This window comes from Dioscorea cayenensis, chromosome 15 (genome assembly GCF_009730915.1).
Source record: "Dioscorea cayenensis subsp. rotundata cultivar TDr96_F1 chromosome 15, TDr96_F1_v2_PseudoChromosome.rev07_lg8_w22 25.fasta, whole genome shotgun sequence".
In the NCBI taxonomy this organism is placed as follows: Eukaryota; Viridiplantae; Streptophyta; class Magnoliopsida; order Dioscoreales; family Dioscoreaceae; genus Dioscorea; species Dioscorea cayenensis.
The window spans coordinates 478,023-501,348 of record NC_052485.1 but is presented as its reverse complement, the minus strand read 5'-3'; the positions used below and the strand labels follow the sequence as shown (position 1 = coordinate 501,348).

At 37.3% G+C, this 23,326-nt stretch overlaps 3 protein-coding genes across 5 annotated transcripts; all 3 read left to right on the top strand.

Annotated features, from left to right (window-relative positions):
- On the top strand, nucleotides 1-4,332 carry LOC120277265 (receptor-like serine/threonine-protein kinase SD1-8). Its single transcript, XM_039284033.1, has 7 exons — nucleotides 1-1,499; nucleotides 2,535-2,675; nucleotides 2,789-2,970; nucleotides 3,035-3,245; nucleotides 3,323-3,560; nucleotides 3,651-3,801; nucleotides 3,878-4,332. Exons 1-7 carry the CDS (start codon nucleotides 224-226, stop codon nucleotides 4,184-4,186), a joined length of 2,508 nt encoding a protein of 835 aa, XP_039139967.1. The 5' UTR covers nucleotides 1-223; the 3' UTR covers nucleotides 4,187-4,332.
- A 3,382-nt stretch (nucleotides 4,333-7,714) lies between these two features.
- LOC120277161 (receptor-like serine/threonine-protein kinase SD1-8) lies at nucleotides 7,715-11,306 on the top strand. Its single transcript, XM_039283911.1, has 7 exons — nucleotides 7,715-9,035; nucleotides 9,555-9,689; nucleotides 9,786-9,976; nucleotides 10,070-10,280; nucleotides 10,395-10,632; nucleotides 10,721-10,871; nucleotides 10,955-11,306. The coding sequence occupies exons 1-7, from the start codon at nucleotides 7,715-7,717 to the stop codon at nucleotides 11,264-11,266; spliced, it is 2,559 nt and encodes an 852-aa protein (XP_039139845.1). The 3' UTR covers nucleotides 11,267-11,306.
- A 4,363-nt stretch (nucleotides 11,307-15,669) lies between these two features.
- Nucleotides 15,670-21,436, top strand: LOC120277266 (receptor-like serine/threonine-protein kinase SD1-8). 3 transcript variants are annotated; one of them, XM_039284037.1, is made up of 8 exons: nucleotides 15,670-17,090; nucleotides 17,698-17,838; nucleotides 17,941-18,131; nucleotides 18,287-18,497; nucleotides 18,586-18,823; nucleotides 18,920-19,073; nucleotides 19,162-19,491; nucleotides 21,413-21,436. In XM_039284037.1, the coding sequence occupies exons 1-7, from the start codon at nucleotides 15,836-15,838 to the stop codon at nucleotides 19,468-19,470; spliced, it is 2,499 nt and encodes an 832-aa protein (XP_039139971.1). In that variant the 5' UTR covers nucleotides 15,670-15,835; the 3' UTR covers nucleotides 19,471-19,491; nucleotides 21,413-21,436. The 3 variants fall into 3 exon arrangements, with proteins under 3 accessions (XP_039139971.1, XP_039139970.1, XP_039139968.1); XM_039284036.1 differs by lacking the exon at nucleotides 21,413-21,436 and adding an exon at nucleotides 19,742-20,028; XM_039284034.1 differs by lacking the exon at nucleotides 21,413-21,436 and having other exon boundaries at nucleotides 19,162-19,599.
- The last annotated feature ends 1,890 nt before the right edge of the window (nucleotides 21,437-23,326 follow it).

Genomic DNA, 23,326 nt, shown 5'->3' with positions numbered 1-23,326 from the left:
AATGAAGCAATCTGTGTCAAGCATTCTCAAGTCTTTGAAGTCGGATTTTTCCAAACCAAACCCATAAGCATTCAAAGATTCAAATTAAGATTCAAAGTTCTAGATAAATATAATGGACAGACTATATGAATAATTTGACTTGGTCTTCCTGGCCAAAACTTGGGCTGTGCCACAAAATTATCAAATCACATGACGGCCATTTACCAGAACTCATTATTGCATCATGAGAGCATTCACAGGAATGCATCCCTCGCTCATCCTCCTCTTCATTTCCTTTTCTTTTTCCATCGCAATTAGGGATACTGTAACTCCAAACAATCCTCTGCCTGATAACGAGACTCTGATCTCCAGTGATGGATCATTCTCTCTGGGATTCTTCCGCCCCAGCAGCATCTCCAGCAATCTCTATCTGGGGTTGTGGTACAGCAACATCACACCCAAAACCATAGTATGGGTGGCCAACCGTAAGGACCCAGTCATCAACTCCACTGCAGTTCTATCCATCTCAACCAATGGAAATCTACTCATCACCAATCAAAGCTCCACCATTATCTGGTCCTCCGGCGTCACAAACGTGACCAATCCGGTGGCACAACTCTTAGACACTGGAAACCTGGTAGTCAGAAGCGACGACGATGGCCAGAGTTATGCTTGGCAGGGCTTTGACCACCCCACGGACACCTTAATTGCCGGCATGAAACTAGGCGTGGACTTCACGAAAGGGCTCAACCGGACCTTAACCGCATGGACAAGCAGCACCGATCCGTCACCTTCTCAGTACTATGTAATGATGGACATACGTGGGAGCCCGGAGCTAGTCATTGGCGAGGGTTCAGAAAAGATGTGGCGCTCAGGGCCATGGAACGGGGAAGGCTACAGTGGCATCCCAGAAACGCTCACATACTCTGGGTTCAACTTCAACTTCACCAACAACAAGCAAGAGATCACCTACTCTTTCACCACCAACCAGTCACTTGTATCCAGAGTAACCGTTAACGCGTCCGGTATAGTGCAACGGTGGTTGTTGGTTGATAGCAGCGGATTATGGAACTTGATGTGGTACACGCCCAGCGATCAGTGCGACTTCTCGCCGCCGTGCGGACCGTACGCAACGTGCAACCCAAATAACTCGCCCAAATGTGATTGTATTCAGGGGTTCAAGCCCAAGTCGCCGGATAAGTGGGTGTTCAGGGACGCGACCGATGGATGTGTTAGAAAAACTCCATTGGATTGTAAGAATGGGACAGATGGGTTCCTGACCGTGCCGAAGACTAAGTTAGCAGACACTTGGAATGTAACCGTGGACACGAGCTTGAGTTTAGTGGAGTGCAAGGCTAAGTGCTTGAACACTTGTGCATGCAACGCGTATGCTCCGTCGGATGTCCGGAATGGTGGAAGTGGGTGTATAATTTGGACGAGCGAGCTTACAGATCTTAGGGTGTTCGTTAGTGATGCTTATGGGCAGGATCTGTATGTTCGGATGACTGCTGCCGATCTAGGTAAGTGTGCTTATTTATTTATTATTTTATTGTTATTATTTTAAATTTGATAAAATGGTATAGGTGATTTTTGAATCACAAGAATTATGTTTTAAGTAATATTTAAATGGAATAGGATTTAAATTTAATTCCATAATAGGAAATAAAAGTTTTCAAAAAATAAAAAATAAAAAAAAAATAATAATAATAAAAGTGCAAGTAAGATGGGTAATCTAGACTTCGTATCTTACAATATTTCAAAGCATGCATATTAATTAAGTTGTTTGATCAAAGGTGGCTTGTCAGACCAGTCTGTTCAACATGCCAGCAAAGAGGTTTCGAGGGATAATGTATAAAAAGAGCTAAACATCATTAAATTGTTCCTGGTAAATGCAGATAACGGGTCAATGTCTTTAATTAATTTCACATATGTACTTATCCGAACAAACATACATGATATGCTTGCGTTTTTTTAATTGAGTACTTTATCAATTAACATCAAACTAAAGTGAGCTCAATCACCAGGATGCACTTAATAATTGTCTTACTAATTGTATGCATTTTTACTCTAAAGGTATCTAGTACATTTAAATTAAGACCATATCGGAGAACAGTGTGCTTTTGAGATTTTTTTTTTTTAAATTGAGCAAATCACTAAATTTATTTTAAAATAAGAAAATACCTTTTGAGATTTAACAAAAAATTAGCTGCCCAATTAGAAAAAAATTAATTAAACGAAATTTTTTTTTACAAATATAATAATTAGCTAATGGCTTTTTGTCTATTGACATCAAATTCCTTATACAAACTCTAGCATATTCATTTGAGGATATGAGATCCGAGATTAAATCCCAAATCCCACACAAAATGAGAACACATATATATTAAAGTATTAATTCCATATTTATCCATACTCTCGAGTATCTTTAAATGGGGGAGGTACGGCTGTCACCTATTTGTTTTTTTTTTTTAGGAAAAAAATAACCACGGATTTATTAAAAACTAGAAAAATATCAATATATATATATAATTAATTAATTATGAGAATACTCGCAGGTTCCTCTTCATCAACCAACTCTAGGAAAAGTAATAGCCACAAATGGCTAATCATCATAATAGTCCTTGCTTTGCTGATTCTTATTCTTGCTTGCATTGGTGGTCTGCTGAGGAGGAGGAGGAAGAGAAGGCAAACCAGAGGTCACAAAATATATATATATATATAGTCACATTGCATTACTAAATTTATTTTAAAAACGCTTAATTAGTTTGTTTATACTCTGTAGTTACATTTTTAGATTCTTCATTTGCAGGCGTATTAGCGGTCACTACTTCCTTCCATGATCGCAGCAATAGAAGAGTGGACAATTTAGAGCTTTCTGGAGGCAACGATCTTGAACTTCCTCTTCTTGATTTGGGGACCGTTCAATCTGCAACTGACCACTTCTCTAATGCAAATAAACTTGGGGAAGGTGGCTTTGGTCCAGTGTATAAGGTGAGGTAATCATCTGAGTTAAAAGTTGAACAATGTTGGCAGATATTAACTAAATGTCTAACAGGGGAGGCTAAGAAATGGACAAGAGATAGCAGTGAAGAGACTTTCTAAGAGTTCAGTACAAGGCCTGGTTGAATTCAAGAATGAGGTTATGTTAATTGCCAAACTGCAGCACCGAAATCTCGTTCGCCTTCTTGGATGCTGCATTGAAGGAGAGGAAAGAATACTGGTTTATGAGTACATGCCCAACAAAAGCTTGGATTTCTTTCTTTTTGGTCAGTATTCAGAACCTCTGTTTACGCATGCATTGTCTTAAGATGGTTCTCACGGAAGTTATAATCTAATCATTCAGGTAAATCAAAAGACCAAGTTTTGGAATGGCCAACACGTTTCAAAATTATCATGGGAATTGCTCGCGGGCTGCTATACCTACATCAAGACTCTAGATTAAGAGTTATTCACAGAGACCTCAAAGCTAGCAACATCCTCCTTGATGAAGAGATGAATCCCAAGATTTCTGACTTTGGTATGGCTAGAATTTTTGGGGGAGATGAGGCAGAGGGTAATACCAGAAAAATTGTAGGCACATAGTAAGTAAATTTTTAGACAACAAGTGATTGATTGTTCTGTCCAAACATATTACTGCAAATGCATAACAGTGTCTTGTTGCTTTCATGCAGTGGATACATGTCTCCAGAGTATGCAATGCATGGAGTCTTCTCTCAAAAGTCTGATGTGTTCAGTTTCGGTGTTCTAGTGCTTGAGATCATCACTGGCAAGAAAAACAGAGGACTTTATCTCGCTGACAGGCATACAAACCTTTTGGATAGAGTAAGTTTTTCCTTGTCACTACTGTCTGTTCTTGTCTCTCAAATACCGATCCTGTAAAATGATGGTTGCATTTCAGGTATGGAGTTCATGGAAGGAGGGAAATAGCTTGCAAGTGGTTGATGAATCAATTAAGTCCTCTTATGACATGAATGAAGTGATAAGATGTATTAATGTGGGTCTCCTATGTGTGCAAAATCACACTGAAGATAGACCCTTGATGGCCTCTGTTGTTCTTATGTTGAGTGGTGATAGTGTACTCTCTACTTATCCCAAGGAACCAGGGGTACCTCTGAGAAGAGTTCCACATCAATCTGAGTCGTCTTCCAGCAAACAAGACACAAGTTCAACTAATGAAATGTCAATGACGCTGTTTGAAGGCAGATAGTGGCATGTAACCTTTCCAAATTATGTATATGGTATTTGTGAAAGAATAGTTAATTCTCTAAAAGGTTATAAGAAAAAAAAAAAGAAAAATTTTGCTAAATTAGCTTCTAGTTTGTCTTTTAATAAATTCGGGAGTTGTAGTATGAGTTGTAATTAACACTATAGTACCATATAGTTTACTATTTGCAAAATGATACCAAAACACTTAACTCCATGAATTATTGCTGGTGTGGCATAAAATGGACATAATTTACTTTTTTGTCTTTATTTATATTAATAAAACATGTACGAATAAGAACAATTCAGGTTTGTTTATATAGTATTTAAAAACAACTAGAGTTATAATTAGAGATAAATTTGAATAGTTTTTATTTATTTATTTATTTATTTTTGAATAAAGTGGATAAACCACAAAATAGTTTTTAATTAGTACATGTTTTAATAATGTAAATAAAGACAAAAAAATAAATTCAACTCTAAATTAACAGAGTTAAGCGTTTTGACACTTTTTTACAAATGATTTAGACTACATGGTATCAAAATGTTACAACTTAAACTACAAGTTCCAAATTGATAAAGAAGTAAACCACAAGGTAGTTTATCAAAATTTTCAAAAAAAAAAGAAAAATTACATCATGTTGAAAATTTTGAGGATGTTTGGGAAAAGTCTAGGAAATTTTGCTCTTGTATGCGGGCAGTGCAACATGAGACGATTCATTACTTTTTTTTATCATTTGTACATAAGCAACATCCAACCAATATATCTCGCGGATTCCTCTTCCTAATGTTATCTATTGCAATTATTTTGGTTTTAAAAATCAATTATGGGATCATTTTCATCTGATCTTCATGGCACTGCAAACCTAGCATCCTGATAGAGATGCAAGTGTACGACATAGTGTAACAAAGTACTAAAAAGCAGGATGTCGGTATACAAGGAAGAATGAGAATACTAGCAGTAAATCTAATCCCAAAAATTAGCCAGATCGACCAAGTGATGTGTGTGTGAACAGAATGAAGTAAAAGTAAGAAAAACATTGTAAAGTAGGAAAGAAATCAGAGGAAGAAAACGATGTCCAGGCATAACATTCCTTTAGGATTTGATAAAGTGTAGGACAAAAGTTGTTCAAGTATGTAATCCTATTTGAACCGAGAGATTTTCTAAATTATATTAAACCCCTCAGTAGAGGGTGAAGAGTAACTGAATCGGTGAATAACTGATACAGTCATCTATACAATCGCATTAGCACTCTATGAAATCTCACTGTGAGCTGATGAGAATCTATTAAGTAGGTAATTTCTTTTATGAGAAAATATTACCCCTAATCCGAATACAGAGTAGAGATGCGATTTCTCCTAAAATTTACTCCACATGATTGAAAAGAGCACGGAGATACTCATTAACTCACTCGGGAGAACTGAGGGAGAATGGATGTCCAAAGTACCCTATGTCTAGGCTTACTCACAATTCCCTCTAACCGCGGCATGTCTATACTAGGTGGGTATTTTTACTCGTCACAAAGCTCAATGAATATGATAATTAGGGTTTTCGGCATAATAGAAATCAAACATTCAAAAATGCAATTAGATTCAAATAGAATGTATTGCAATAAAAAAAAACAAGTAAATCGCATAAATCCAACAACTAATGTCAAAAGATAAACCCTAGAGTTCAACCATGCCCAAACATATAACAAATTAGTCCTTTATTAATGGACGGCAATCATTCAAACAACAAGGCACGATGAGAGACATTGAAAACATAAAACCTCCTTCTGAATCACGCAGGAGATAAATCGCTGAAGAAACCGGCCTAGGAAAGCTTTGACAACGTAGCCAAGATAAGCTTGACAGCTATGATCAATTCTCCCCCTGAATGTGGGTCCAAATCTCCTCCTAGAATATCCCCTTAAGCCCTAGAGATTCTTCTCCTTTCTCCTCTAGCTTCGCCTCCAAAAAAGAGTTAAAAAGTCCAAAGAATACCTTAAAAATCCTCATAAGATCTATTTATACTCGGCTGCTTACAGGCTACTTACTGATGTAATGTCGTGATTGTAAGGAGGTGGAGAAGATGGGTTGCGAGCCTTACAGGAACACTTATGGTCATAAGTCCCATCCTTAAGGTCTTTTGTCTATGTTACGGTGCAACTTATGCCCGTAAACTCTAGACTGTTAGCTTCACTGTGCTGGCCTTGCGACTGCACTTATGGGCATAAACTCTGGTCGTAAGCTTCTCTGGATGGTTCGGGCATCCTTCCAGGCGTAAATCCTACTCGTAAGGTCCTTTGATTTGGCTATGAATTCTCCTTGCGGGCATAAGTATGCTTGTAAAGTTCTCTGTAAAGTACTTACAGTCGTAAGCTACCCGTAAATTATCCAGTTTGCATTGTCCTTATTCAATTAATACCAAGAGAGCTCTAGTTTCTTCGTATAGGGTCTATAAAGCGTTTTTTTTTGTTCTCTCTCGTCTTTAAGCTGTCCGAAACCTGAGAATACCAAATAAACTAAGTTTACCACCAAATTCCACAATACAATCCCAATACAAACCAAATGAGTGTATAAAGTGACATGAAAAAATAGAATAATGTGCACTCATCACATCCTTGACTAACCTTTGCGCAGTTTGGCGGTGAAAACTTAACCCAACCACTAGAGATTTTTGTGACCTTTCAGCTAGAATTATAGATTGGATTATTTTGGCAGCGAGAAATGACTACATGTTTTAATTTAAGTTGTTTTTTAATTACCTTTGATTATTTTGGCAATCAATATTCACATCTATCTTCTGGGTTTATGCAGTTCTAGCGGAAAATAACAAAAAGAGAGGAAATACAAAAGAGTTCAAATACAAGCTGTAGAAACCATAAAAAAAAAAATCCATTAGAAATGGAACTATGAAAATAACAAAAATAGAAACACACACTCTAAAATAAAAACATAAAACACTGATCCAACCCCCAGAAGTCTCACAATGAGAGCACACAACTGAGCAGGGGATGGACGACTCTCTAGAGTTGAGAGGAAGAAGCTCATCTGTTTTTGTAAAGGCTCTCGAGTTACCATATAGGAATTTAGGAAGTTGAGTTTTTTGGGTGTTGATTTCTTTACTTTCTTCTTTACTTGTTTGTGTACTAATTAATGAATTCATGGTTTGTTAATATTTATTTATATACATAGCATGCATCAACTGAGGACGTTCTCATATTTTTAAAAAGAAAGATGAGAGAGACAGCGAACTGGGTTTATGAACATTATCATTAATAGCAGTCAAAAGACTCAAAACTAGTGTTGGTTTTTAAAATTTTTTTCTTATATATATATAATTGCATTGAGAAGACTTTTAACAGGTTGGAGTACTGGGGGGCCAGTGACATCATAATATTTTTATAAGCTAATAATATTCCTTAGTAACAACCCATGACTTTAATTAATATAAAACTTAACGAGTAGAAAAGAAGGAAGCTGTTCAATTGTTTGACATGGTCGTCCATCCATCCGGGGGCAAGAAGAATAAAAGCCGTCAAACCTTATGAATGCCAAGCCTGGTTTGTTCTCAGAGCTGGCAAATAGGAGCAATCCATCCACAGGAATGCATCCCTTGCTAATCATGCTCTTGTTCATTTACTTCTCTCAAGCCATTAATGCAAGGGACACAATAACACCAAGTCACCCACTCACTGACAACGAGACCCTCGTCTCAGCTGATGGCCGATTCGCTCTAGGTTTCTTCACCCCGGGCAGCTCCAACAATAGTTATATTGGTTTATGGTACAACGCGATCACAGACAAGACACCTATTTGGGTTGCCAACCGCAAGGATCCGGTCAAAAACTCAACTGGAGTTTTATCAATCTCCGGCAATGGAAACCTCCTCATCACCGATCAAAACTCCACCGTTGCATGGTCATCTGGTGTTACCAACGTGACCAATCCGGTTGCACAGCTCTTGAACTCTGGAAACCTGGTGGTCAGAGATGCTAACTTCTCGGACGGTGAGTTTGCATGGCAAGGCTTTGACTATCCAACAGACACGCTGATTGCCGGCATGAAGATGGGTGTGGACTTTGTGACCGGACTGAACCGGACTTTAACAGCATGGACCAGCGAATCCGATCCATCTCCTTCTCAGTACTATGCACTGTTGGACATCCATGGCGACCCACAACTAGCCCTCTGTTCGGGTTCAAAAATGGTGTACCGTGCAGGGCCATGGAACGGACTCCGGTACAGTGGCATCCCTGGCACTGTCACATATTATGGGTTCAACTTCAGCTTCATCAACAACAAGAAAGAGATTAGCTACTCGTTCAACACCATCCCATCCGTTTTGTCCAAGCTTGCAGTAAACCAATCTGGTGTATTGCAGAGATCGTTATGGGTACAGGACAGTGAACTGTGGAACATCATTTGGTATGCTCCAATGGATCAGTGTGACTACATGCCACCATGTGGTCCGTTCGCCACATGCAACCCAAATAACTCGCCGATATGTGACTGCATCCAGGGGTTCAAGCCCAAGTCTCCGAACAAGTGGATGTACAGGGACGCAACCGATGGATGCGTTCGGAAAACACGTTTGGACTGTAACAACGGGACAGATGGGTTCCTTGTTTTACCTAATACAAAGCTGGCGGATACTTCGAACGTAACGGTGGACATGAGTTTGAGCATGGATGAGTGTAGGGTTAAGTGCTTGAGTACTTGTTCATGCACTGCTTATGCTCCGGCAGATGTTCGTAATGGTGGGAGTGGATGTATAATTTGGACGCATGAACTCACTGATCTTAAGATGTTCACCAGCGATGTCTATGGGCAAGAGTTCTACGTACGTCTTGCGGCTGCCGATCTAGGTTAGTTTTGTTCTACTTATTGGTACTATTATTAGTGTTATTATTTTTAGTGCATTAATTATAAGCTGATAATTCTGCCTAGATTCCTCATGCATGCATGAATCATAATTAGCTTCCTAGATTCCTCATGCATGCATGAATCATAATTAGCTTCCCATCTAGTTTTTGGTTCGTTTCTGGCTTGCAAGTTGCTGCTTTAGGTCAACCATGCAGTTCCTTTATTTGTTCCCCTCTAGGTTCGACGAACATGCGGATGTGAAACCACACCTTTCTTGGAGAATAGAATATTGTTGGTCAACTTTGACATGTACAACTATTCGGATTATTAAAATGAGTCAAAAGATTATTTTGATTGCAACATGTTCACATTGATGCCCGTCATTTACTGCCACCATTTTTTTTTATGGACATTATATTATGGCAGGTCATAAAATGGTTATCACCTTTAAAAAAATAAATTAAAATTAAATGGTTATCAAATATACAAAAGTCCACTCAGTGATGATTTGAATATTGTAGGTCAGTCGTCAACCATAGCTCGCAAAAGCAAGAAATGGATATATATCTTGGTAATAATCCTTGGGTTTATGCTGCTAATCCTTGCTTGTGTTGGTGGTCTTATATGGAGGAGGAGGAAGAGAAGAAGAACAAGAGGTGACGTTTATTACAAGCTCTTTAACTATAGTATTTTGAGACATAAAAACCTTAATCTATGATCTTAATTATATTAGACTCCACGTTAATTTACAGCGGTGGAAGAGGTCAACACAATCTTCCATGATCGCAGCAACCAGGGGTTTGTTTCAGGGAATGACCTAGAGCTCTCTCAAGGGAGTGATCTTGAGCTACCTCTTCTGGACTTGAGCACTGTTGCATTTGCAACAGATAACTTCTCTGATGCTAATAAACTTGGGGAGGGTGGCTTTGGACCTGTTTTTAAGGTGATCTCTTAATCATACATTTTCTTCAATGAGTCTAAAATAGAATTTATTAAGATATGGTTTATTAATATCTCCCTACTGAATGCTAAACAGGGGAAGCTAGGGAATGGACAAGAAATAGCAGTGAAGAGACTTTCTAAAACATCAGTACAAGGCCTGGTTGAGTTCAAGAATGAGGTTTTGTTAATTGCCAAACTTCAACACAGGAATCTTGTTCGTCTTCTTGCCTCCTGCATTGAAGGAGAAGAAAGAATCCTGATTTATGAGTATATGCCAAACAAAAGCTTGGATTACTTTCTTTTTGGTATGTGTTTACATATATACGTAGGAGAGAGTTATTATTGTTTACAAACCAAATTGACCATATATGTATAAATATATATATATATATATATATATGACATTAAATGCTTCTCAGAAAAATCAGAAGATCAAGTGCTCGATTGGCAAACACGTTTCAAAATTATTATGGGAATTGCTAGGGGGCTCTTATATCTGCACCAAGACTCTAGATTAAGGATTATCCATAGAGACCTCAAAGCAAGCAATGTCCTTCTGGATGAGGTTATGAATCCTAAGATTTCAGACTTTGGCATGGCGAGAATTTTCTGTGGAGATGAGGCAGTGGGTAATACCATGAAAGTTGTTGGTACATTGTAAGTGCAATTTTAATTTACAACTACAGCTTGTAAGTAACAGTGTCAAAACAGAGTATTGTTCAAAACTGAACATGTTTTCATGCAGTGGATACATGTCTCCTGAGTATGCAATGGATGGGATCTTCTCTCAAAAGTCTGATGTCTTTAGTTTTGGGGTTTTAGTGCTGGAAATCATCACTGGCAAGAAGAACAGAGGGGTGTACTTAGCCGCACCTCATACCAACCTTTTGGATCATGCAAGTATTAATGCATATTAAGTTGGTCTATTAATCTTTTCGATGATACTGATGATGGAATAAATTTTCAATTGGAATTTCAGGTATGGAATTTATGGAAGGAGGGCATTAGCTTGCAACTGGTTGATGAATCAATGGGCTGCTCTTATTCTATGAATGAAGTCATGGGATGCATCAAAGTGGGTCTCCTATGTGTGCAAAATCACCCAGCGGATAGGCCTTTCATGTCTTCTGTACTTCTCATGTTGAGTGGTGACCACGCACTGTTACCAAACCCTAAGGAGCCCGGGTTCGCCATGAGAGATGGTGTTCCATGTCAGACGGAATCATCTTCAAGCAAACGAAACTCTAGTCCAAGTTATGATATGTCAGCCACACTGATTGAAGGCAGATAGGTGACAGGGGAACTAACATATTTATTGCTAAATTTTGCAACAAAAGTGTTGTCTTAATTTAGTCTTTTGTAAATTTCGTTTTGTTTTTATTTTCTTATTTTTAAAATGGATAAACCTCACTGTGTTATTGAGTAATATATATATATATATATATATATATATGCAAAAATATGTATCTACTTTCTAAAAAAATAAAATAAAATAAATGCCAAGGAGTTCATATCCAAGCAGCATTAGGCTCACCGTGAAAGACATGTGGTGTGATTTCAAGTGTCATAAGTTTAAGTTCCATTAATAATAATGGATCCCTAATTGTGATTTTGGGCTTACAACCCAAACCTAACTTCACCCCATGAAAGTGAATATGTCAGACAATTAATTTCCGGTTTGTGCGGGAGACAAGTTGTGGGATTTCAAGTGTCATGAGATCAAATTCCATTAATAGTAATGGATCCCTAATTGTGATTTTGGGCTTACAACCCAAACCCGACTTCACTCAATAAAAGTGAATGGGTTGGACAATTAATTTCTGGTCTGTGCACTCTCCCTTGATTGGTTGTGCTTGCCGCATTTATGTATTTATTTATTTATTTATTGACACAAGTAACAAGTGCCTTCCTACAAGGGGGTGCCAAAGGACAGGTAGGCACTGTGAATAAATAAATATATCCATTTCATATTAAGGAGTACTCCAAAGCCTTTGTAAAATGACCACTCAGGGTTTTGATACCGTTATGCCCTGATAATTCAAACAAACTTTGAAAAACATTAATTAACTACTACCTTTTAAAAAAATAAAAAATATTAACTGCTTAACTCAATTTCCCTCACAAAATGAGAGAGTTCAACTTTCTTATAAGTTATCAGATGAATCTTGGTCCTCCTAATTCTTGTGTTTTCTGTGGCTTGGTGTTGGAATCTGCTGATCATCTATTTAGTAAATGTCATATTAGTATCAGAATTTGGAAACTGGTGGAATGTCTGGCCAACATTAAGATCAACTTGGTGGATCTCATCAACAACGGACAATGGTTAGATTTCCACAGTAATGGAAATTCAAAATTTTTGGTGTCTATTATTGTAGTTACTTGCTGGAAGATCTGGAAAAGCAGATGCAATTATATATTTAATCAAGAAAATCTTGATATCTTTAAGACAGCTAATTTGGCTATTCTTCATGTGAAAGAATTTTCCATATCTCTTGCTAATCATAAAATGCAGATATATTTCATGCAAAATAGACCTAAGCCAGGTTCTATGGGGATTTTTCTGCAGCAGCTTGGAATGTTGTCACAGGTAAGGGTGGGCTGGGTTTCTTTCTTCTGGATACTAATGCTAATGTTTGCTATGCAGGATATGGTCCAAGCCAATATGATGGTACACTGGAGATTGAATCGAGGGCTCTACATCTAGCACTTCTACATTCCAAAAATGGCTTGGAAAGATGCTCCAACATATATATCAGCTTGCTTGTCTTTGGAAGGCTATTCATCACACGGCAGAGCCGGCTTGTTGGTTGCAACCGGACCTCATTGAGGATTTGAAGGAGCTCATACAAATTATGGATCATCCTCAAATTGAACTTATCCTGTATCATTGGAAGCGCATCGCTACTGGATTAGCTGGCCTTGGCATACAGTCGACCCAATTATCGCTATTTCATATGGGCATGGAGAAGCCTAATTGGTTGATGAAGATGTTTACCCAAGCCGGTTTTTCTTTTTAATAGGTTGTTCACTCTTTTCTTGTTCTCTTTAGTCTCTTAGAACTGTTGGGTCGGGTCTTTGCTTGTTTTTTTTCTACTATCATGTTATCCTGTGAACCTTTCTTTTCTTGTTTAATAATATTTAGCTACTCTTGTAGCTCTTCCCAAAAACTCTTATAAGGTATAACAATAGTTAACAATGGTTGAGTTTTGTAACTAGCACATATATCAATATATATATTGAGCCTTTTTTTTTTTTTATAAATGGAGTATTTGACTCTAGAGAAACACCCATACTTACTCTTTTTAATAAATAAGTGGTTTATCCACCTTATTCAAAAAAAAAACACCCGTACTTATAATCAGAACAGTTGCTCATACTTTGTGATTTTAAAAAAGATTACTCATGTTCTTGTGGATATTTGCAATTCCTAAGACAAAAAAAAAAGAAATTGGAAGATTTCATTTTAGCGGTCAAGAGAAACTTGTAGTTCTTGCGGTTTCGTACGAGTAAAACAAGTGATCATGGAGAATTGGTGTCCAACCTAAGCACGGGTGATACTTGAAAAAAAAAAAGGCACAAATTGCATCCTTCGAGTGACCTCCCATCCCTATGTGGTGTCATCCACAGGACATTTTTGTTCTTGGAACTCTTCTCCTTTTGATGTTGTAATGCTTGTTTGTTCCATTACAACTGGATCTATGTTTTGTCTCGATTTTACTTTTATTAATGAACATAGTTTATTCACGTTTAAAAAAAAGTTTTGTTTAAATAATTTTTCTTGATTTGGTAGAAGCGGTGAGATGAAAAATACAACGTTCAGGGACTTTATTATGCAAAGATGCGCATGACCCTAACACACAGAAACCATAGCCAATTGCTAACACATAAACTAGGTTTGATGGATACTACCCTCACGTAGAAGAGCCATCCTACTGCAGTCACTTATATCTTATTGCACTTTCTTATTTATTTGATGATCTTTGTACATGTTCGCTTCTGCACTTTTTGAAAAGGTGGATAAACCACTTCAATTAAACGAAGCAAGAACAGGAAACAGAACTACAGGGCTCCCACTATCGGCACACAAACCGCCATAGGGGAACAAAACAGAAACAACAGAAAAGCCACAAGAAGTGGCACAACAAAGAGAGAAGATAACCCCAAAAAGACACCAAGAAACATGCCACCACTAAGCGGCAAAAAACAGAAACTAAAACAATCAGCCCGTGATCTGAGTCTGAATCTCCTCAGAAGGAACAACGCCTCCTGACTCCTCCACCCTCGGGCCTAAAAAATCCAGACTCTGGTGGATGGTAACAATGGAATCTTCCATCTTCTCTCTTGGACCCTCAGCAACTGTAGAGAACCAGGATAACAACATCTGGTCAATTTTAATGATAATAGCATGCACAGACAAGCAATTTTAATGAACAATTTCCACCCAAAAGGTATCATGCTTATTAAGAAAGTTAAAAAGATTCTTAGCCATAAGAGAATGCTTGACCTTGAGTAAATTGCGAATGCCTAATCCCCCCTCAGATCTACTAGATGTGATGACATCCCAATTCACCAAGGCATACCCCTGCCATGATCATAATTGGCCCATAAATATTTCCTAGCAATCCTGGAAATCTTAGCCAAGATAGAATCAGGAATAGGGTAAATAGCAAGGTAGTAAATGGGAGTGGACATAAGAATGCTGTTGATCAAAATTGACTTGCCAGCCTTAGAAAGTTTAACCTTACCCCAATTGGCCACCGCACGGTTTAGCCGGGTAACCATAGATTCAAATTGAGCAAGGGCCAGACGCTTGTGAGAAATGAGAACACCCAAGTAAAGGAAAGGGGTTTTTCCTTGTTTAAAATTAAGGATATTACAAATTTTTAGCGAGACCCTTTTATTAAACCAGTGGGGAAGAAAAACTTCAGACTTCAACTGATTGGGCTTTTGGCCGGAAAGGTGGGCATAAAGTTTATTTGATGATCTTTGTACATGTTCGCTTCTGCACTTGTTTTTTTTTTTTCAATTAGACTTCCACGTACACATATAAGAAATAATCTAGGGTATCAAGGGATAGGTAGGTATAGTGGCGCATCAGTTACGGTGGCTTAACGACTCACTAGAGATTTACAATATTGGGCGGGATAACACATAGGGCAATTAGGGTCAACCATGTGTACCCAAAATGATATATCATAGAAAATAACCCCACAATAGTAAATTTCCCCTGACTTGCAACCTTAGAGGGGTGGAGATAATGACTCCTCCCACAGTGGAGCCGGTGAACAGTGGATGAACAATACCAACATAGTATTTTTACAATATATATACAATATATCAGCACAAAACTGTACAATACTGCAGTATAAAAGATTCAACCTTACATCACTCACCATCATTCAAAGTGACTTCCACTAAGCTATTTAGTAGTCATTTTTTTTAATAAATTCATCTTTTATATTTTGTGGATATTTTGTGCGAGGTCGCACGTACAGGTCCACGATCAAATATGTCTGCGGCCTGAAGGCCATCATAGAAAGGAAAATTTCTACTTTTAATATGGTCAGATTTTAGATTTCAAACTCCTTGGGGGAACCGAACATTTAGAACGAGTCAAAGAGACAGCGACAAGAGAAGCAGAGTGAGCGGCGAAGGCCTCTCCTGTTTTGCATTTTGCCCATTTAGACTTTGAAAGTTGCTCTACTGTCAGCATCGCTATAGCGAATTATCTTTATGAGCATGATCTCTGAAATTATTAACAAATGAATAAGATATATATGCCTGACGTAGTCATCCACACAAATCCCGGCACAAGCAGAACAAGAAGATCCAGAGCAGACCAAACTCACTTTTGCCGGTGATGCTTCTCTTGTTCCTTCTCTTATTCATTTCATTCTCTCAGGCCATTGGACGGGATACTATAACACCAGCACAACCACTCACCGGTAATGAGACTCTTATATCATCTGACGGAAAGTTTGCTCTGGGCTTCTTCAAGCCGGCCAACTCCAATAACAGTTATGTAGGTCTATGGTATAATAAAATCAGGCAAACAACCATAGTATGGGTCGCCAACCGCAAAGATCCAGTCACCACCTCCACTGGAACTCTATCCATCTCCAACAATGGAAGCCTCCACATCACAGATCAAAATTCCACCGTTGTGTGGTCATCTGGTGTTGCCAACGTGACCAATCCGGTCGCACAGCTCTTGAACACTGGAAACCTGGTGGTCAGAGAAGATGAGGGCGACGACGGGAATTACGCATGGCAGGGCTTCGATTACCCCACGGACACATTAATTGCCGGCATGAAGGTGGGTGTGGACTTTGTGAAAGGCCTTAACCGGACTATGACAGCATGGATCAGTGACTCGGATCCATCTCCTTCTCAGTACTATGTGACGATGGACATCCAAGGGGACCCGGAGCTAGTCCTTTGTGCTGGTTCGAAGAAGGTGTACCGCACCGGGCCATGGAACGGGTACCGGTACAGTGGCATCCCTGGCACGCTCACTTATGCTGGGTTCAACTTCAGCTTCATCAACAACAAGCAAGAGATCACCTACTCTTTCAATACCAACCTGTCAGTTTTGTCCAAACTGACAGTGAACCAGTCTGGTATAGTTCAACGGTCGTTATGGGTGGAGGACAGTGGGATCTGGAACGTTATCTGGTACGCTCCAATGGACCAGTGCGACAACATTGAGCCATGTGGTCCTTTCGCGGCCTGCAACCCAAATAACTCGCCAATATGCGACTGCATCCAGGGGTTCACACCCAAATCTCCAGAGAAATGGTTTTACAGGGACGCGAGCGATGGATGCGTCAGGAAAACACAATTGGACTGTAAAAACAGGACAGATGGGTTCCTGGTCATTCCTTATACGAAGCTGGCGGATACTTCCAACGCAACTGTGGACACGAGCTTGAGTTTGGATGAGTGCATGTCCCAATGCTTGAATAATTGCAATTGCACTGCTTATGCTCCGGCGGATGTTCGCAATGGTGGAAGTGGGTGTATAACTTGGACGAACGAACTCAGGGATATCAGGGTGTTCACTAACAGTGCTTATGGGCAGGAGTTATATGTCCGGCTTGCTGCTGCTGATCTAGGTACTGCTACACTCCAATACTTCCTGAGCATTATGTGTCGTTAATTTCTGATTATTTCCTGAAATTTTTAGTGTCAAACAGTTATAGGGGATACATATTCTTGGCATTTCTTAGTAATTGTAGCTATGGCATAGATGTCAAGAAAGGTAGCGTTTCTTGGAATTTTTAAGTTATTTATGCTGATGGCAGAGACAACTAGAAAGGACAAATTTAGGACATTGAGTGTACATCAAAGTTTTATTTTACCGTCTTGGTCAAAGCATGCGCATATGGCTGCTAGGTTTATTCAAAGTAGTCGACAATTCAATTTGACTAGTATATGTTAACGCACATATTAATTATGTGCTTACTGACTTTTTTTTTTTTTAAATAAAATATGAATATGATCCATCCCATTTTGTAGTTTGACTTTGATAGGGTGTATGTACCTACATATGTACTGTATATTGGGCGATCGTATATCTTATATTACGTGATCAGCATTCTTCCTTTATTTTGTCATGTAGTTTACTGATATGCGGGTCAACAGCTCGAAAAGTTTTTTATTTCTTCTATTTTTTTTAACATTGTACACAAAGTTCATTCCGTGATGATGTGAATGCTGTAGATTCACCGTCATCAGCTTCCAGAAATAGAAACAAATGGGTGATTATCTTTGTGATAATCCTTGCTGTGACGATGCTGATTCTTGCATGTGTTGGCTATATTATAATCAAAAGAAGGAACAGAGGAAGAGCAAGACGTCAAAGTACTACATCATTATCTTTAACTATATTTGAAGATTGCAAGCTTAATTCCATTACTTTGTGTGGATTAATCTATGGTCTTATATTGAACTCCTTACTTACAGCCATACAGGAGAGCAACAACTCCTCCCATGACCCCGGCAGCAGTGGACTCGCTACAGGGAATGCCCTGGAACTCTCTCAAGGGAATGACTTTGAGCTACCTTTGCTAGACTTGGGCACTATTGCATCTGCAACAGAGAACTTCTCGGCTGACAATAAACTTGGGGAGGGTGGCTTTGGACCTGTTTATAAGGTGATCTCAGTGGCAACTTTGTCCATTTTTTGTTTCTTTTTTACTTAAACCCCCAATATGTTACATTTATGATTACCATATTACCATGAAGTCACAATTCTAGGCATTTGTTGAGTTAGAGCTTGAGGAATAGATTCCTCTTAAATGTTCAACAGGGGATGCTTGGGGATGGACAAGAAATAGCAGTGAAGAGACTTGCTAAATCATCAGTACAAGGCCTGGTTGAGTTCAAGAATGAAGTTTTGTTAATTGCTAAACTTCAACACCGGAATCTTGTTAGGCTTCTTGCATGCTGCATTGAAGGAGAGGAAAGAATCCTGGTTTATGAGTACATGCCCAACAAAAGCCTGGATTTCTTTCTTTTTGGTAGGTGGCATTTATGATTTTCCTGAAAATAAAAAATAAAAAACATCATCTTTTAAACTGACCCGCACCCCATGGAATTAATCTTCAGCAAAATCAAAAGATGAAGTGTTGAATTGGCAGACACGTTTCAAAATTATTATGGGAATTGCACGAGGACTATTATATCTGCATCAAGACTCGAGATTAAGAGTTATCCATAGAGACCTCAAAGCCAGCAATATCCTCCTTGATAAAGAAATGAATCCTAAGATTTCAGACTTCGGCATGGCAAGAATTTTTGGTGGAGATGAGGCAGAGGGAAATACCATGAAAGTTGTTGGTACATAGTAAGTGTATTATCAGAAATTAATGCTTATAACACTGTCAAAACATATTGCTGTCAACACTGAAGAAAGTATTGTCTTGTTCTTGCTTTCCTGCAGTGGATACATGTCTCCAGAGTATGCAATGGACGGAATTTTCTCTCAAAAATCTGATATGTTTAGTTTTGGGGTGTTGGTACTGGAAATTATCACTGGCAAGAAGAACAGAGGGGTGTATTCATCTGCACCTAATTACAAGAACCTTTTGGATCATGCGAGTACTCTGTACCAACTTCATCATTATATTTACATTCTAATCTTACGCTTAAAATACTGATGCAAGATGTGGCGTGACATTTCAGGTTTGGAGTTCATGGAAGGAGGGAAACAGCTTGCAAATTGTGGATGAATCACTGGGCTCCTCTTATAACATGAATGAAGTCATGAGATGTATTAATGTGGGTCTTCTATGTGTGCAAGATCACCCAGGGGAGAGGCCTTTGATGTCTTCCGTATTGCTTATGCTGAGCGGTGACAAAGCAATATTGCCTTATCCTAAAGAACCTGGATTCATTGTGAGAAATGTTCCGTATCAAATGGAGTCAGTTTCAAGTAAACCAACTTCAAGTACAACTTATGAGATGTCAACCACACTGATTGAAGGGAGATAATGATGCTGATATTTTGCAGAGGTTTGCCGTAATTTTTCTTTTGTTGTTACTGTTACTGTCTTCAATTTGTTGAGCGAATACATGTATAATTCTTGCTTTTAAAACAATCAATGGTCCTATTTAAGACAACTTTATTAAAATCTTGTGGGGAGAGAGAAAGAACCCAAATTACTTATATCTAGACTCTGCTGTTGCTGTAGAAAAGTTAACTTTTTTAAAAATAAATAAATAAATAAACAACTCTATTTTTTGGTTGCATGTTTTTTACTAGGTGGACAAGCCACCGTGAGCCAAGGAGCATCCACAGGTATGTGAATTCACCATGTGTACTCACTCCGTGCAAGAGAGATCCACCATCCATACAAGCCACAAAAGACCTTATTAACCATGTTTCGAACAGAATTTAAACACGCATCCTTCACATGGGGAAAATTGTACTTTATCACTAGACTATACTAGTGTTGGTGTGGTTGCATATTTTTATTGAAATAAGAGATGTGGATGTAAAACATATTTCTTTTACTATAAAAAATTCTCACCCTGAAAACTTAGCTAAAAGAAAATGCAACAAGCTACCAACAACTACCTGCATACTTTGCTTCAATGGAATAGAATCTTCAGATCATTTGTTCATTCACTGCTCTTTCACAGTACATATCTAGGATCATTTTGGTCACAACTTTGCTTTGACAGACTTTCCTAAGTCCCTTTTAGATATGTGGGATCCTTGGAGGATAAGACACAGAGGAACGACGAAGGAAAGGATACTTTAATTAGGGTTATTTTATTGATTTTTTTTTGTCTATTTATTGTAAACCCTTGGGCTAAGTTGGGTAGTTGATTTTGATGAAATAAAAATATTTTTTTTTCTTCTAAATCCCTAGGTATTCTTAGATTAAACAGGGTTTAGGTTTGTTACTTTGTTGTTGACTTGGACATTCTCAGACTAGACAAGTCTTCAACCCTACCCCCGCTGCGTCATTTCTTCTATTATTTAGTTACTTGGTTATTTAATTAGTAAATTATTATTTCTTAATTAACATTAATTTCGGGATTATCTTTTCTTTAATTTCTAAGTATTATTTTATTTTCGGAATTAATTAATAATTTGCTAATTTTTGGTTTATTTGATAATTCCTTTGCTTATTCCGGTTAATTATATGTTGATTTTGAATTATCAAAAAGGAAAAAAAAAATTATAACAATTATATTTCATCTGAATAATTTAATAATTTAATTATTTAGTAAATTTATGTATATTATGTTTTACTGAATTAGCTAATTATTTCTTTTGAATTCGAAATTATTTGTATTTTTCTGCAATATTTTTAGGTGTTTAATTATTGTGCAAGCCTGATTGAAAATAACTGGCTTATTTTGGTATATATAAACGGGATCATGCGATTGTTGGTTCTTTTTTTTTATTTTAATTGGATTGTTTGGGAAACCTTTGGTTTGGAATTCAGATATCTGATTGACTATTGGATATAAAAAAATTATTTTGACATAAATACATCTAGTCCCCAATTATTTATGCACTAATCTTATCACTGGGGTTAAACACTGACCGTATCGACACGTACTTCTGATATAGAAACTATAGTTACGAATCATTCCGTTAGTGGAGAATAACGATCTTTTAATATTCTGGCTCAGGTCACCGAGGGTAAGAAAATAAGCTCTGAAATCCAACTCGGGTCACTGAGTTTAAACAAATGAATTTTGATGTTTTGTTTTGGCATTAGTTATTTTGGGGACTTATATTTTCGTTCATTTGAAAATTTTTATCTGTTGGAAATTTTTTGAGTTATGGGTTTTATTCTTATATTTATTGCACACTTGAGTATGTTTTTCAAATTATTGAACTTTTTGTAATTTTGATATTTTTAGTGGTTGCTTACTGTGCTTCCAAGTTTATTAAGTTATTTTCTTTCTCGTTCAGATCAGGAGTAAGGTTGAGTGGTGGACAACTTAGCGGGGTCGTTGAGCAAGCCCTGTCCAATTGTTTAGCGAGTTTAAATTTCCTTTCTTATGGACTTAGATCTTATTGTTTTGTTAATTGATGTATCAGACCACATTGTTATTTGATTTCATTGTATTTCAAACATTGTAGCTTTCCTTTACTTTTGGAATTAGTTCTTTTGTTAGATGTTTTTTACTAGTATGAGATAGGTACTGTGGTCTTGCGTGTCTATTTGGTTACGGCCTCGTAGGTATACAGCCATTTGTCGGTGCACTAAGTTCGGTGAGCCGGTTCCGGAGTGATCCAAGAGACTTGGTTGTGTAGGCTGAAGATAATGCCATGGCACATCTTAATTAGGACCACTTGAAAATTGCTTTTAACCTAATCCAACCACTATAGACAATGACAACAAGTAATTAAAACCCAAAGTTAATGAACATGTTTTGTTAGTTGTTTATGGTGATAAATTGAAACGTCCGTCAGATCAAAATCTCCTACTTGGTTATAATTAATAGCACTACGTTTGTGGGCCCCACCATTTTATAAAAAAATTAATCTTAAGTGAGCGGTTACGTTTAATTTTTAATATTAGTTTTTTTTATATATTTCAGTTATTTTTTTTAAAAACACTAGCATCTCTTCACTTCCTTCTTCCTTCTTCCTTCTGATTTAGTCTCGTTGTTTAAGAAAAATTGAGATCTAGATCACCATCTCTCCCTCGTCAAAACGTTCTGACGACGAAAACGCGGAGCTCACCTCCGTTGGTGTTTGATTTCGAGTGGTTGAGGTAAGATTTGGATTTATTTTTGTTTCTACTCTTTCTTATGCTTGTTTGTGACATGATATGGGTTAGGGTTTGGTGAGAATGTTGATTTATTTTCTTTGAGGATAAGATTTAAAAATTTCGTGTTAGCATAGTAGAAATTCCTCTTTAATTTTGGGAGACCTAGAGATATAATTTGGAAGAAATCAAAATAGAAAAATAGTAGATTAAGGTCTTATTTAGCTTACTTCCAAATTTTAGAATTTTTGCACAAGTATTCTGTGAATTATAAGCTTTGAACGTAGGTGATGCGGTCAGGATTTTTATGCAACCTTGATCCGTTTTTGATTTATTTCATAATTTTAAGTTCTTATTTAGATTTATATTTATATAAGAAAGTTGTAGAAGATGATTTTATCTTTGGCTCTGCCAAATTTTAGAATTTTACCTTTGTAATTTGTGAGATATAATCAGATTTCTGTAGATGTGCTCAATGGCATTTCTGCTAAGGGTGAGCAAAACCGGGTATCTGGTCCGGTTTTTAAAATCGGATCGGTACCCTGTTTTTCAGATCAACAAAACTCAACCCATATTTGACCCAGTTTAAACCGGGTACTGAAAATCAGGTATCTGGTTTAAAACGGATCGGATATCGCATATCCAAATCAGAATTTAAGTTTTATTTACTCCATGGATTTGTTTTATATAACAATATTACATAAAAAACAAATATGAAAAACTTATAACTTAGCATTAAATTCTTATTTTATTCTCCACACAACAAAAGTCATAACAAAAATAATAAAAAGTTTTATTAATCTTAGATATAAAAAAAATGATCATTAGTTGCTAGAGAGAAGAGATTTGAATAGAGACTAGAGAGAAGAGGCGAGGTAATGGTTATTGGGGATTGGGAGACATTAATTTGGAATATATTTTTTTTACTTTTTAAAAATCTATAGAATTTAAATTTATTAATATATATATATATATATAACTCTTTAAGTTATTTGATTAGGCATTTGGATATTTTTTATTTTTAGCACTTGTAAAATTTAAATTTATAAATGTGTGTATATATATATATAACTCTTAAAGGGTTTCGATGAGGGATTTGGATTTTTTTTTTT

Coding starts and splice junctions, on each gene's coding strand:
- LOC120277265 (XM_039284033.1), top strand. CDS start 224: ATGAGAGCATTCACAGGAATGCATCCCTCGCTCATCCTCCTCTTCATT. Junction 2,676..2,788: donor GAAGAGAAGGCAAACCAGAG/GTCACAAAATAT, acceptor CTTCATTTGCAG/GCGTATTAGCGGTCACTACT. Junction 2,971..3,034: donor GCTTTGGTCCAGTGTATAAG/GTGAGGTAATCA, acceptor AATGTCTAACAG/GGGAGGCTAAGAAATGGACA.
- LOC120277161 (XM_039283911.1), top strand. CDS start 7,715: ATGAATGCCAAGCCTGGTTTGTTCTCAGAGCTGGCAAATAGGAGCAAT. Junction 9,977..10,069: donor GCTTTGGACCTGTTTTTAAG/GTGATCTCTTAA, acceptor AATGCTAAACAG/GGGAAGCTAGGGAATGGACA. Junction 10,633..10,720: donor ATGAAAGTTGTTGGTACATT/GTAAGTGCAATT, acceptor GTTTTCATGCAG/TGGATACATGTCTCCTGAGT.
- LOC120277266 (XM_039284037.1), top strand. CDS start 15,836: ATGCTTCTCTTGTTCCTTCTCTTATTCATTTCATTCTCTCAGGCCATT. Junction 18,498..18,585: donor CCTGGATTTCTTTCTTTTTG/GTAGGTGGCATT, acceptor ATTAATCTTCAG/CAAAATCAAAAGATGAAGTG. Junction 19,074..19,161: donor ACAAGAACCTTTTGGATCAT/GCGAGTACTCTG, acceptor GTGACATTTCAG/GTTTGGAGTTCATGGAAGGA.